This window comes from Rhinoderma darwinii, chromosome 3, assembly GCF_050947455.1.
Source record: "Rhinoderma darwinii isolate aRhiDar2 chromosome 3, aRhiDar2.hap1, whole genome shotgun sequence".
Lineage (NCBI taxonomy): Eukaryota > Metazoa > Chordata > Amphibia > Anura > Rhinodermatidae > Rhinoderma > Rhinoderma darwinii.
This window is the reverse complement of record NC_134689.1, coordinates 288609086-288624505: the sequence shown is the minus strand read 5'-3', so window position 1 is coordinate 288624505 and position 15420 is coordinate 288609086. Positions and strand designations below refer to the sequence as shown.

General features: G+C 41.5%; 1 protein-coding gene across 2 annotated transcripts in view; it reads left to right on the top strand.

The window, feature by feature from the left end:
- SHC4 (SHC adaptor protein 4) overlaps window positions 1–15420 on the top strand; it is an 82768-nt gene that overhangs the window by 45023 nt on the left and 22325 nt on the right. For both annotated transcript variants that reach the window (XM_075858029.1, XM_075858028.1), the window contains exons 4-6: window positions 6024–6143; window positions 8805–8858; window positions 9813–9864. In XM_075858029.1, the coding sequence (XP_075714144.1) occupies window positions 6024–6143; window positions 8805–8858; window positions 9813–9864 (226 nt within the window). The remainder of the gene's footprint in view (window positions 1–6023; window positions 6144–8804; window positions 8859–9812; window positions 9865–15420) is intronic.

Sequence of the window (15420 nt, the reverse complement as noted above, 5' to 3'; positions counted from 1 at the left end):
CGCATATTAATGGCAAAAAATATTACAATACACCAACTATTCTTCCCATCTCACTTATACATAGACCATTCTTCTCCATATGTATATACACTTAAAGTTGAGGACTCAGTTGGACAGATTATGAATAATCCAAACACGAAGAGAAAAGGCAGCACTTCCAAAAATCAAGAGAATTTATTCACCCCACAATGCAATACAACGTTTCAGTCCAACGGGACCTTTCTCAAGCATGTTGGAGAAAGGTCCCGTTTGACTGAAAAGTTGCATTGCATTGTGGGGTGAATAAATTCCCTTGATTTTTGGAAGTGCTGCCTTGTCTCTCGTGTTTGGACTCTGCTGTGGATCAGGTTAATATGAGGCTTGCACCCATTTTATCCTCTACATCTACTGCTCCGGTGCTGTGACACCCCTTTGTCTAGATTATGAATAATGGCACAGGGATAACCTCTGGCACTATGTAAAAACTGTCAATAATATGAGCTATACAAGACTTATGCTAAAGAGCCTGTACTATGAACGACCTCTCGCACATGTGCATCAAATTCTGTCCGAAAATGTTATACAGAATTTAGGGCTAATATCTTGAGAGCTCTTATCGAGGATTAACAAGTATTTTGCTATGGTGTGGTACTGACTGTTAAATAAAGCTTTATCTAGGTTCTCCAGAAAAACTTGAGATCAGCCTTCCTATGATTATGTTCTTATTGGAAATTGAAAACTTAGTTCCATTGCTGCCATTTTACTAAGCGCAAGGTCTGCAGAGGTCAGTTTACAAGTCTGTCAATTTCCCAGCATTTTACATAATATCTCATACATGTGATCTCCAGGCAGTTATCAAAGCCTTCTTTGTTCACAATGGTTTTAGCAGAGTTGTCCTCTTCATGACGAGAGCGAGGAAGGAATCTTTATAGGGAAGTGCGCAGTCTTTTAATGAGTAAATTGGCATATAATTCACCTTCTAAGAAATTTGCCTGGTTTCATAACTAAGGCAAACACCAAATGACAAAGAAAGCAGCACATACAGTGCATTTGGAAAGTTTTCAGACTCTTTCACTTTTTTTACATTTGGATATGTTGAGGCCTTGTGCTAAAAGAAAAAAAAATAATCAAGATTTTCCCCATCATTTTGCAATCAATGCCTCATAATAACAAAGTGAAAACAGAATTTTAGACATTTTTGCAAGTTTATTAAAAATGAAAACCTCAAATTTCGCATGGACAAAAGTATTCATACCCTTTGAAACTTGAAATTTAGCTCTGGGGCCTTCCATTTCTCTAGATCATCTTTGAAATGTTTCTACACCTTGATTGGAGTCCACCTGTGGTAAATTCATTTTATTGGACATGATTTGGAAAGACACACTCCCGTCTATAGAAGGTCTCACAGCTGACAATGCATATCAGAGCAAAAACCAAGCCATGAGGACGAAAGAACTGCCTGTAGAGCTCAGAGACAGGATTGTGTGGAGGCACAGATCTGCAGAAGGGTGCAAAAAAAATTCTGCTGCACTGAAAGTTCCCAAGAGCACAGTGGCCCCCATAATGCTTATATTGAAGAAGTTTACAACAATCAGAACCCTTCCTAGAGCTGTCCGCCCCACCAAACTAAGTAATCGAGGGAGATGGGCCTTGGTAAGGGAGAGGTGACCAAGAACCCAATGGTGACACTGGCTGAGCTTCAAAGATCCTGTGTGCTGATGGAAGAAACTTCCAGAAGGTCAAGCATCACTGCAGCACTCCACCAATCTGGGCTTTATGGCAGAGTGGCCAGAAAGAAGCCTCTCCTCAGTAAAAGACACATGAAAGCCCGTCTGAAGTTTGCAAAAAAAGCACCTAAAGGACTCTCAGACTGTGAGAAACAAGATTCTCTGGTCTGATGAAACCAAGATTGAACTTCTTGCAGGGGTGTAGCTAAAGGCTCATGGGCCCTGGTGCAAGAATTCAGCTTGGCCCCCCCTACCCCTCCCCAACACCACAAGACCCATGCCGCGCCTATGGCCAGCCGCCTTGCCCAACAGCCCCCCAGTATACTTCCCCCCATAGCCACCCTCACACAGTATAATGCCCCCCATAGCTGCCCCATACAGTATAATGCTCCCCGTATCTGCCCCCATACAGTATAATGCTCCCTGTAACTGCCCCATACAGTATAATGCTCCCCATAACTGCCCCTATACAGTATAATAGTCCCCGTAGCTGCCCCCACAGTATAATGCTCCCATAGCTACCCCCCACACAGTATAATGCCCCAATACAGTATAATGCCCCCCATAGCAGATCCCATACAGTATAATGACGCTCATAAATTCCCCCATACAGTATAATGCCCCATAGCAGCCCCATACAGTATAATGCCCCCAAAGCAGCTCCATACAGTATAATGCCCCTCATAGCTGCCCCCATACAGTATAATGCCCCCCATAAAGTATAATGCCCCCATAGCGGCCCCATACAGTATAATGCCTCCAAAGCTGCCCCATACAGTATAATGCCCCCCATAAAGTATAATGCCCCCATAGCGGCCCCATACAGTATAATGCCTCCAAAGATGCCCCATACAGTATAATGCCCCCCAAAAATGCCCTCATATAGTATAATGCCCCCATAGCAGCCCCATACAGTATAATGCCCCTAATAGCTGCCCCCTCACAATATAATGCCCACCTTAGCTGCCCCACACAGTAAAATGCCCCCATACAGTATAATGCCCCTTTTAGCTGCCCCCACACAGTATAAAGCCCCCATAGCTGTCTCCCTACAGTGTAATGCCCCTATAGCTGACACCATATCAGCCCCCCCACAGTATAATGCCCCCATACGGTATAATTTCCCTCATAGCTGCCCCCATATCAGCCCCCCAGACAGTATAATGCCCCTCATAGCTGCCACCATATCAGCCTCACATACAGTAATGCCCCTCATAGCTGCCACTATATCAGCCTCCCTCCTTATACAGTATAATTCCTCCATATGTGCATAATAGAAAAATAATAAAGTTACTTACCTATCCCTGTTCCCACGACGGGTGGAGGAGGAGATCCTTCTCCTCCTTTGCCCTGTGTTATGAGTGACTCGGCGCAGACAGGTGCGATAACGTCACTAAATCGCTCCTGTCTGCTCCGAGCCGCTAATAGCTCACGACAGTGAATGCTGGAGGAAGGAGCCGTCAGCTCCTTGCTCTAGGATTAAATTCAACTGGATCTGCGTCCTGTGGACGCAAATAAAGTTAGAAGCAGGACCTCGGTGAGTGGTTCGCGACCCCCGGAGGTCTTCACACGACCCCCCAGGGGGAGTGCGACCCACAGTTTATAATGTATTGTGTCGTGCAGTTTGTGTTTGCGGTGGAGAGAGGAGAGGGGGGCCTGTAATTTAAAGCTCCCCTCTCCTCTCTCCACCGCAAACACAGACAGTACAATACAACAGACAGTACAATACAATACAACACACATACATTACGGGCCCCCTCTGCAGCTCACCTGCAGTCTTCCATGCTCTTCCACATCGGCTCTTCCACAGTGGCTGGAACGCCCCCTCTCGTGACGTCACGGTCACATGGTAAACTGAGTGTACCATGTGACTGCGACGACTAAACAAACCATGCCTGTTACTAGGAAGTGCCGACATCACGGCACATACAAACTTTGTATTAGTGCGCTGCGTGGCAACGGGGTCCCTGCGTGCCCGCTTTGGTGCCCGGTCGCAACTACGACGGCTGCGACCCCTATAGCTATGCAACTGACTTCTTGGCCTCAATTCTAAGCGTCATGTCTGGAGGAAACCAGGCACTGCTCATCACCTGCCTAATGCCATCCCTACAGTGAAGCATGGTGGTGGCAGCAACATGCTGTGGGGGTGTTTTTCAACAGCTGGGATAGGGAGACTGGTCTGGGTTGAGGGAAAGGTGAATGGAGCAATGTACAGAGATATTCTTAATGAAAACCTGATCCAGAGTGCTCTGTATCTCAGACTGGGCCGACGGTTCACCTTCCGACAAGACAATGACCTTAAGCACACAACCAAGAAAACACAGGAGTGGCTTAGGGACAATTCTCTGAATGCCCTTGAGTGGCTCAGCCAGAGCCCTGACTTGAACCCAATCGAACATCTTTGGAGAGACCTGAAAATGGCTGTCCACCGACAGTCCCCCATCCAGCCTGAAAGATCTTCAGAGAAGAATGGCCGAAAATCCCCAAATCCAGGTGTGCAAACCTTGTGGCATCATATCCAAGAAGACTGGAGACTGTTATCGCTGCCAAAGGTACTTCAACTAAGTACTGAGTAAAGGGTCTGAATACTTATGTCAATGCAATATTTTCATTTTTCCTTTTCAATAAATTATCAGAGATTACTAAAATTCTGTTTTCACTTTGTCATTATGGGGGATTGAGTGCAGAATAATGGGGAAAACTTGATTTTTTTAAATTTTATTTTAGCACAAGGCCTCAACATAACAAAACGTGAAAAAATTGAAAGGGTCTGAAGGCTTTCCGAATGCATTGTAAGCTGCATTGGTCCATCCAAGGGATGTTCTATGTCATATACTTATTATGTAAGGCATGTGTAATAGGGAGAGCTGTGAACAAATTCTGCAAGATTCACATTAGTAGCTGTGACATTTATAGTAAGGTACAAAGGCTGATAAGTGTCCTGGGTAACATAATGTCAGCGTCTATGACACACCATTTTTTACAGAACAATACTCCTAAATGCAGACTTTGTAAAAATAAAATCATGAAAAAACATAATATTTAGAGAACTAAGCATATAATTTACACTTGTATCTATGGAGAATTAACAGAGAGGCCAGCAAAGGATCTCCTTGTTGGTGGATGGGTAAAATCCCGTTGAAAATGTATCCTAGGTGGAATGTTATCAACATTTAAAGGAAAATGTAATAAGTTGTCTTTTTATGGTGCTATATTTTATTATACAGTCTCCTCAAATTGTGGTGAACTCCAGACACTGGCTATATCAAAGCTAATTCTGAAAGCTGGAGCTAGACAATAATTTTGGCCCCATATGTTTATGTAGAAACCGTTAGGCTGGGTTCACACCGTGAATTTGTGTTGTATTTTTAATATCCTTTTTTTGTTTTGGTAAATAAACTCTCATGTTTCTCAATAGGAGTTTATTAACCAAAACAAAAAAAAACGCGTGTTAAAAACGCAACAAAAAAGCACAGTGTGAACGCAGCCTTACATAGCAATTCTGTGACCTACATGAGGGAATTATGTCTCATAATCAATACATTGCGCTGCAGTCATGATGTATTTTTGTTGTGAATCTTTAAACAGGTTAAACGTAATTAACAGATGGGTGTCCTGGTCACACAGCATTACATAGTAGCATCCGCGCCACATGGAAAGGCTCGATGTGATTGAATTGTTGTTGCCCCATCAGAATTATCATTAACCTTAGAGAGTTTGTCTGGTTTAGAAAACCCATTTTTAAATACACTAGTACGGAATTCTGAGACAATAAAGCGTAATCCTTAATTCGAAGAGTGGCTATAAAGATTCTCATTCTATGGAGAACCCAGCACATCAATGCATTACATGGACAGTCTATTGATTTCAATAGGCAACATGTAATGCATAATTTTCCCTTTGGTGGCGCTGCAGGGGAATTGAACAGTTGCTACCAGGTTACCCGCCAGTTTACTAAATGCTGGGGGTGCCACCAGCGGGATGCCTGCAATCAGTTTATTTTCAGGGGACCCTACTAACATAAAGGGACCCTACTAACATTTAGGCAGCATGTACTGTTGCTGTGTCCTTGTCTAGCAGACAGGGTTGCATCTGTTTGATTCTGTTTCTTCAAAATCAACTATGTAGCCATAGCCTTATTCACATTTTTAATGTGTGGTTTCTTGATTATTTCAGATTAGGCAAGCAGATGCTCTACAGAATGTGTGGCTTTTGTATTAAGTTAAATAATATGCAGTTCATGGTAAGCCTTTCTGATGCCCCCAATATGAAGTGCATATAAAGTAAATGAGTTTCTGCCTTTCTTTTTACGTTCAGCCTCCAGTAAAATTCCTTTCATCCATACTGGGGAAGAGCAACCTCCAGTTTTCTGGGATTAACATCAAGTTGACTATCTCCACCAACAGCCTTATGCTGACAAATATGGACACTCAGCAGGTATGTGACTGTGCCTATGTATAATGTAGTTATACAGTAGTATAAGGGTATGTTTATCTGAATGGGGCTGTTTCTGTAGCCTGTGCATTGATATTACAAACCTCATTCAGATGTATGGAACAATCACTGAAATACACACACACACACACACACACACACACACACACACACACACACACACACACACACACACACACACATATACATACGCTGTAGAGCACTGTAACAATTAGTCTTCTTCCCTCTCTGTCACCCTGGATCGCTGTGAGGGGAGAGTGAAGAGGGCTATATACACGCGACCGTGAAGAAAATAGCAGTCAACAACTAATCAACTGTCAGTTTTTCATGGCTGTTTTGCATCAATGTGTCTCAAAATTTGAATCCATTCTCTGGCCGTCTGACTGGTTTAAACCGCGATAAAAAAAATTGATGAATTTTATTCTTTAGGGTTTTTTTGTCGCAACCCCCTGAAAACACCACAGTGCCCATGTAGATGGTGACGCAATACCGCTGTAGATAGTGCCACATTGCCCATATAGATAGTGCCCACTGTAAATAGTGCCACGGTGCCCACATAGTAACACAGTTCTCCCCATAGATAATGCCCACATAGTGTCGCACACAGTGCCCATGTAGATAGCGAAACAGTGTCCCCTGTAGATAGTGCCAATATAATTCCACATTACCCATGTAGATAGTGCCACACCCCCTGTACATAGCACCCCCTTGTAGATAGCACCACACCCCCTGTAAATAGCTCCACCCCCTGTAGATAGCAACATCACCCCTGTATTTAGCAATATCCCCGCTGGAGATAGCGCCACCCCCCATAAATGGCAGCCCCTTTTCTGTAAATAGCACCACTGTAGCGCGCTGTAAGAGCGGAATATCTCTGACTGAAAATTCCGTTCCTACAGGAAGCCCCTGATGTCTCTGTTCATATATGGACAGTGACGTCAGGGGTTAACTCTAAAAGCGGAATCCCCTGCCAGAGCGGGAATTCTGCTCCAGGAGTAGCCCCTGACATCACTGTCCATATATGGATAGTGACACCAGGGGCTTCTCCAGTAGCGGAATCCCCGACACATAGCATCATCCACTTCTCTTCGTTACCACCCAGCTTCTGGCAGTTCAGACACACAGTGTGTCCTCGCTCATCCGACGCGATGAAGTTCCTGTGGGAGGAAGTGAGTGACGTCACAGCGTGATCTCGTGAGGACACGCTGTGTGTCTGTGCACTGCCAGAAGCTGGGTGGTAACGAAGAGAAGTGGATGATGCTGATTCGTCAGCATCATACACTTCTATTCACAACGCCCAGCTAGTAAAACAAGTAAAAACGCCCAGATGTACACACACAATACACGCCCACTTGGACATAACTTTAAACACGCCCAGTTGTACTTAAGAAAGGCTCATTTGCATAAATATAAAAATGGTCATAACTTGGCCAAAAATCCTCGTTTTTGGAAAAAAATAACATTACTGTTATCTACATTGCAGCGCCGATCTGCTGCAATAGGAGATAGGGGTTTGAAAATCTGGTGACAGAGCCTCTTTAAACTAAAAGAGCACAATACTTCTGTGGGAAGTACAAAAGGGGCGCTGGGAGCGGTTCTAACTTCAGCTTTCTATAACCTTTAAATGGTATGTCTCATGTATGTAATTTGAGTTTCATTAATAAGATGTAGGTATGTAGATGAGAAATAATGTGTTTTTACTGTTTTAATTATTTTTTCTTTTTCAAAACTTTTCTGGGGACGGCCATATTGGAGACACAATTTCTTTCCTGTATATCCCTTACAGACAGTACAGCAGAATACTGTATGTGTGCTTTTATGGCAACTAAATGGAAGTCAGTCGACAGAGAATTGTCATAGTTTATAAAAGTCTCCAAAAAGTAATGGAGCACAGCCCCTCCCCCAGAGAGACAGGGGAGCTGAATACAGAGCCTTATCTGTGTGTATAGTGTTGCTATCCTGCCTTATCTAGGTCTCCAGCAGTAGCTATCATTAAATGCCCTGCCATCTAATGATAATGAGATGATTCTCCTCATTCTGTCCCATTCTACACAGTAAAGGTGACAGATGGAGCTATAAAAAAAACAAGCGTCCGCCTGTTGTGACAGCACTAGGGACCTGTGTGAAAACTGCAATATTTCAAGATTTGTTTTTTTTTATGTGGATAGTCACATAATCACAACCAAAAATATACAAAGAAATATACTCTATAAAATATTCTTTGCACTCAAAAGACTAAGGCTCAGTTCACATCGCGTTTTGTGTACACGTTTGTGGTATACAGTGAAATATAAGTTTTAAAAGTTACAAAACGTATGCATTTGTAAGATACGCTTATATTTTTTGGTGTAGCACACTTAATACAGTAAATAAGTAGTGTTTGCTTAGATAAGCCTAACGGGTTGTCCGAGACTTTAGAAATTAAGACTGGATTCACACAAGTAGTTTTGATGCAATTTTGTGTTCATTGCGGCAATAAACCACAATTTGTCCGCACTATGAATATTTATTTTGATATAAGAAGTTTTAAGATACAGAATCAGTATTAATGATAGTAAAATATAAAGCACATATGCGTTGTTTCTCACCCTCTATGTTCATATATATATATATATATATATATAAATATAATTTATTTTCTAGGTAGTTGCAAACCATCACATGCAGTCAATATCATTCGCTTCTGGTGGAGATCCAGTAAGTACACGTCTGTATTAAAACATTTTCATCATCATCACCATTAATATTATTACAACTATACTGTATGTTTAATGTATGACAAATATTTCCCTATTGAAGAATTACATATTTTTTTTTACAATTTGATATACCATTACAATATTATTATTGGAATCTCCATGTTATGTTTGCTTTCTCAGATTACATAAATATATTTTATTTATTTAGATGCAGCTGCTATAAGACCTTTTGTAATAATTCCAGCAACAATATTTCAACACTCTAGGTCAAAACTATCTTTTATTAGGCTCTATTCACATTTTGTTTTTGTATACGTCTTAGGTATACATTGGGATTATCCCACCAACCTGTACCTAAAAAATGATACTGTACCATATGAATTGGTTTGCACAGTCCAACTGTATAGGAGAGTGCAGCATACCCCGATGGAGGCCCAAAGGACACTATTTTGGCCTCCGTCTGGTGAATGGTGGCCTGTGGCTACATTCAGCGTAAGGACCAGGAGATACTACGAAGGTATTGACATAACGAGATATGAATAGAGCCTTAGTTTACAAATGACACATCCTACAGTATCCGTTATCAAATAATGCTTTGCTATGCGTTGAATATAATCTATTGTTTCCTGTAGGAAGCCATATTGGGCTGGGGAGAGGCTGACTATAATGTTCTTCAATGGGATTAATAACAGACTTTCCAGAAAAGAGTCTGCCCCATGATCACTACTTTATCTCATATATTTCTGGGTCGGATAACCTCCAGATACATTTACATACATATGAGTTAAGGACATTAGCAACTCTTTTTATTAACTACACTCTGATAATCTTTGGGCTTTAGGTTTAGTGGCCCTTTCTCTGCAGCAAATCCGCCCTGCGTGTACATAGCAGTTGTACTTGTATAATCTATAGATTTTTTTCTATTGAAAATGTACTTTCTTTTTATTTTCAGGACACCACTGACTATGTTGCGTATGTAGCTAAAGATCCAGTAAACCAAAGAGGTATGCTATATACCACGTTTCCTGTTTTCTTCCCGAATAATCACCAATGTACACTCTCTTTTATCTCCCCAATAAACGTGTCACTAATAAAGTTGTAGTCTTCCCAGATTAGTATGGGCGCTCAGTGGTCCACCATAAGTAAGGGAAGCCAGAGCTGAATTTATGGATGACGAGAGAGGGAACAGGAAAGCCTTTTAACCAAAATGCAGTGTTCTAAACCCTAGGTTCTCAACCTGTGGTACATGTACACTGGGGGTAAATGCCGTGTCTCTGGGGGGTACATGCACTGTGCTCATGCTTTCCTTTAATAGGCAGCACAGTGTATGATCATAGCCTTGGAGTAGACACTTTGATGTCATTTGTTTGAGTAGGGGGTACTTGTTTAGGAACATTGGCAAACACTCATGTAGACAAGCTGAATTCTACAAGTGCTGATGGTAGTTACAATGGAATAGTGAAAACTAAAATCAATGAAGAAGGTGTATCCTACAGGAGATCTGATTTAGCAATGGCAGTGATACAGTAGAACGATTCTTGGAAGGTACTGGTTCTCCTTCCAGAGGTCCTGCTGGTAGGGAGTCTTAAAGAGACTCTGTCACCACATTATAAGTGCCCTATCTCCTACATAAGGAGATTGGCGCTATAATGTAGGTGACAGCAGTGCTTTTTATTTAAATAAACGATCTATTTTTACCACTTTATTAGCGTTTTTAGATTTATGCTAATGAGTTGCTTAATGCCCAACTGGGCGTATTTTTACTTTAGACCAAGTGGGCGTTGTACAGAGGAGTGTATGACGGTGACCAATCAGCCTCATGCACTTCTCTCCATTCATTTACTCAGCACATAGGGATCCTGCTAGATCCTTATGTGCTGTCTTATACTAACATATTAACAATACTGAAGTGTTTAGACAGAATAGACATTCCATGGGATGTCTATTCACAATCTCTGCACTTCGTTACTGTTTCTATGGTAGTTACAGCAGAGGAAGCGTGATCTCGTTGTAACCTGTCATTTACCGCGTAATCTCGCGAGATCACGCTTCCTCTGCTGTAACTACCACAGAAACAGTAACGAAGTGCAGAGATTGTGAATAGACATCCCGTGGATTTAAAGTACCAAATTTTTAAAAGCACCACATTTGAAAAATATATATATTTGTGATCTGTAAATATTTGTAAATCATTAACTGGTAAATTATGAATCAAAAGATAAAGTTGACCACAGAATGGTACATGTTCTCCTCATATTTGCTTGGATATAACCTATATCTAGGTCTTCCCACACTTCAAAGTTTATGGTAGAAGTATGAGCGGAATTATGAGTTTCTAGTGGACATATGAGTGGAATTAAGAGTTTATAACTATGAATAAACAGATAAACATATTGCAATATACTGTAGAAGGAACTTAGTCCCTTAAGTTTGTAAGCATTCGTTTTTAACCGTAGTGCTCGCCCTAGGAGACACTACCTGGTAAACACTGACATCTAGTGGTAAATGATTAAACAGCATATCCACATTCAAAATGAGAATGTTTTCTGGAAAAAAAAAAGTCAATATTCAGACACATACGGGGAGCAAAGTGTGCCAGAATCCTGACGGAAATTGAACCGATTGTTACAAATTTATTTTGTGTTTGAACACATTTTGCACAGTTTTGAAAATTTCTAGAAAAAGGGGCACGGTTAAAGGGAACCTGTCACCAGCATTTCACCTATTAAACCAGTAGTACCTTGTGGAAGTGGGTGAAAAATCTTTTTTATGTAACCTATAATTATCTTGTAAGTAAGCTCTGTAACTTTTAGTATTCAGTCTTTTAGTGTTCCTGCACCGTATGCAAATGAGCATAAAAGAGTCATATCTTCATTCCTCAAGCCTTTCAGAGTTTACTCCGCCTCCTTACTTTTGAATGACAGCTACTCGCCTACCCCCAGCACGCATGAAATCCCGCGCTTCCGCATCGATGTCCTATTCTTGTGTGTGCACACAACGGGACTAAATAGTGACGTAGTCACTAGATTTGAGGCCCAGGCGAATCAGGGAAGAGTATCGGACCATACATCATGGGCGCATGCACGTTATCTCAGACGGGATTTCGGCATTCAGGGCAGGCCAGTTTTCGGCGGTGGGCGGCATGAGAAGAGAAACAAACTAAACTAATTATTACCATAAAAGGCGCAAAATGTTTGCAGACCGTTATTTACGGTCAGAGGAGTTTAGGAGAAAACGGCAATGAACTTTTGACAGCAGCGGCCAGCGAGGGGTGAGTAGAGTTCCATAGGTGAAATGCTGGTGACAGATTCCCTTTAACCGCTTCCCGACCGCCCACTGTATATTCACGTCGGCATTTGCTGAGCTCTGTGTAGTGCCGACGTGAATTCATGGTGGGTGTTAAAAGCGCGATCCGGGTGTCTCAGAGTAGCGCTGACACCCGGATCGCGCTGTTAACCCCTGCCTCTGGTCCCGGAGACATGACTGGGACCTAATTGGTTCAGGTCCTGGTCATGTGATCGCAGGGAAAGCTTGTTGTAGCAACGAACTGGAAAGTTTGTTACTACAACAAACTGGAAAGTTTGTTGCTACAACAAACTTTCCCGGGGATCGATTGCGGGTGCTGCAGTCAGTTATAAGGCAGAACCGGGGGCCACACAACGGCCCCCGGGTCTGCCATGCAAGGCAGCCTATGAGAACCAGCCGGAGGCCGGTCCTCATAAGCTTCCTGTCAGTGCGTCACACTGACAGTTTATAATACGTTACACTACCTAGGTAGTGTAATGTATTATAGCAGCTATCAGTGCTGCCAGTCTTCAAGTAAAACAAGTAAAAAGTAAATAAGAAAGTAATAAAAATGTTTCATAAAAGTGTAAAAACAAGTTATAAAAGTTACAAAAACAAAAAATGCTTTTTTTCCTATAATAAGTCTTTTATTAAAAATGAAAATGTTAAAAAAAGTACACATATTTGGTATCACCGCGTTCGTAACGACCCAAACTATAAAACTATAATATTATTTTTCCCGCATGGTGAACAGCGCAAAAAAAATAATTAAAAAACAATGTCAGAATCACTATTTTTTTGGTCATCAACCCTCCAAAAATATAGAATAAAAAGTGATCAAAAAGTCGCATGTACCCTAAAATAGTACCAATAAAAACGACAACCCGTCCCGCAAAAAAACAAGCCCTTACACAGCTTTTTTGACTGAAAAATAAAAAAGTTATGGCTCTCAGAATATGGTGACACAGAAAATAAATAATTTTATCGAAAAGTGATTTTATTGCGCAAATGCCACAAAACATTAAAAAAACGATATACATCTGGTATCGCCGTAATCGTATCAACCCGCAGAATAAGTAAAATGTCATTTATAGCGCACGGTGAAAAGTGTAAAAAAAAAAAAAGACAAAAAACATTGTTAGAATTTGTTTTTTTGTCACTTTGCTTGCCAAAAAAATCTAATAAAAAGTGATAAAAAAATCACATGTACCCTAAAATGGTACCAATGAAAACTACAGATTGTCCCGCAACAAATAAGTCCTCGCACGGCCCCCGTGAAGAAAAAATACAAAAATTTCTGGCTCTCAGAATATAGCGACAGAAATTGTGCAGTGTCCAAAAGCTGATAAGATCGGGCGCCATTTATCAGTGCGACATTGGCCACATATCTGCGGATTATTATTTATTTACCGAATTATTATACCCTCTTATTATGTCCTGATGTACTCTGCCCAATTTACACATACCCCCATCATAAACTGAAATACCAGCAAAACCCCAAACAGAACAGTTACCAAGCAAACTCTGCGCTCCAAAAGCCAAATGGCGCTCCCTCCCTTCTGAGCCCCACAGCGTGCCCAAACACCAGCTTACGTCCACATATATGATATTTTATATCCGGGAGAACCCGCTCAACATCGTATGAGGTATTTGTCTTCAGTGGCACAAACTGGGCACAACATATTGTGCGTTAAAATGTCATATCAGTGGAAAATGTAAATTTTCACTTTGCACCATCCGCTGCGCATTAACGCCTTCGCGCACCACGACATAGCATGTCTTACTGTGGGGGGTTATATATGGAGCAGGCTCATGCGCTGCGCCCGCGCCATATTCTGCAGGTGTCCGCTGTGTATTACAGTTGACACCCGGGACTAATGGACAGGAACAGCGATCGCGCTGTTACAGGAGCCTGTAAAAATATTATACTGCAATACATTAGTACTGCAGTGTATTGTACCAGCGACCTAATGATCGCTCGTTCCAGTCCCCTAAAGGGACTTTTGGGAGGTTTCCACTGTTTTGGTACCTCAGGGGCTTTGCAAATGCGACATGACACCCGAAAACCATTCCAGCTAAATTTGAGCTCCAAGAGCCAAATATTGTTCCTTCCCTTCTGAGTCTTGCCGTGGGTCCAAATAGCAGTTTATTACTACATATGGCATATTTCTGTAATCAAGACAAATTGCTTTATAAATTTTGGGGTGATTTTTCTCCTTTATTCATTGTAAAAATTAAACATTTCTATGTTTTTTCAGAAAAAAGTAGATTTTCATTTTCACGGCCTAATTCCACTAGATTCAGTAAAAAAACTGTGGGGTGAAAATGCTAACTATACCCCTAGAAACATTCCTTGAGGGGTGTAGTCTACAAAATGGGGTCACTTTTGGGGAGTTTCCACCGTTTTGCTCCCTCCAGGGCGTTGCAAACACGACATGGCACTGAAAACCAATCCAGCAAAATCTGCGCTTCAAAATCCAAATGGCGCTCCCTCCCTTCTGAGCTCTGCTGTGGGTCCAAACAGCAGTTTAGTACCACATATGGGGTATTGCTGTAATCGGGAGAAGTAGCTTTACAAGTTTTGGGGTGCTTTTTATTCTTTATTCCTTGCAAATATCTTTTTTTTTTATATTTTTCCAGAAAAAAAGTAGATTTTTCACTTTCACAGGCAAACTCCAATAAATATAGCAGAAGACCTGTGGGGTCAAGATGCTAACTATACCCCTAGAAAAATTCCTTGAGGGGTGCAGTTTCCAAAACCGTGTCACTTTTGGGGGATTTCCACTGTTTTGGCACCACAAGACCTCTTCAAACCCGACATGGTGCCTAAAATATATTCTAAAAAAAGGAGGCCACAAAATCCACTAGGTGCTCCTTTGCTTCTAAGGCCGGTGCTTCAGTCCATTACCGCACTAGGGCCACATGTGGGATATTTCTAAAAACTGCAGAATCTGGGCAATAAATATTATGTTGCGTTTCTCTGGTAAAACCTTCTGTGTTACAGAAAAAAATGTATTACAAATTTTTCAATTTCCCCTCTACATTGCTTTAATTCCTGTGAAACGCCTAAAGGGTTAAGAAACATTCTGAATGCTGTTTTGAATACTTTGAGGGGTGCAGTTTTTAATATGTTGTGATTTATGGGGTCTATCTAGTACATAAGGCCCTCAAAGCCGCTTTAGAACTGAACTGGTTCCTGTAAAAATCGCCTTTTGAAATTTTCTTGAAAATGTGAGAAATTGCTGGTAAAGTTCTAAGCCTTGTAACGTCCTAGA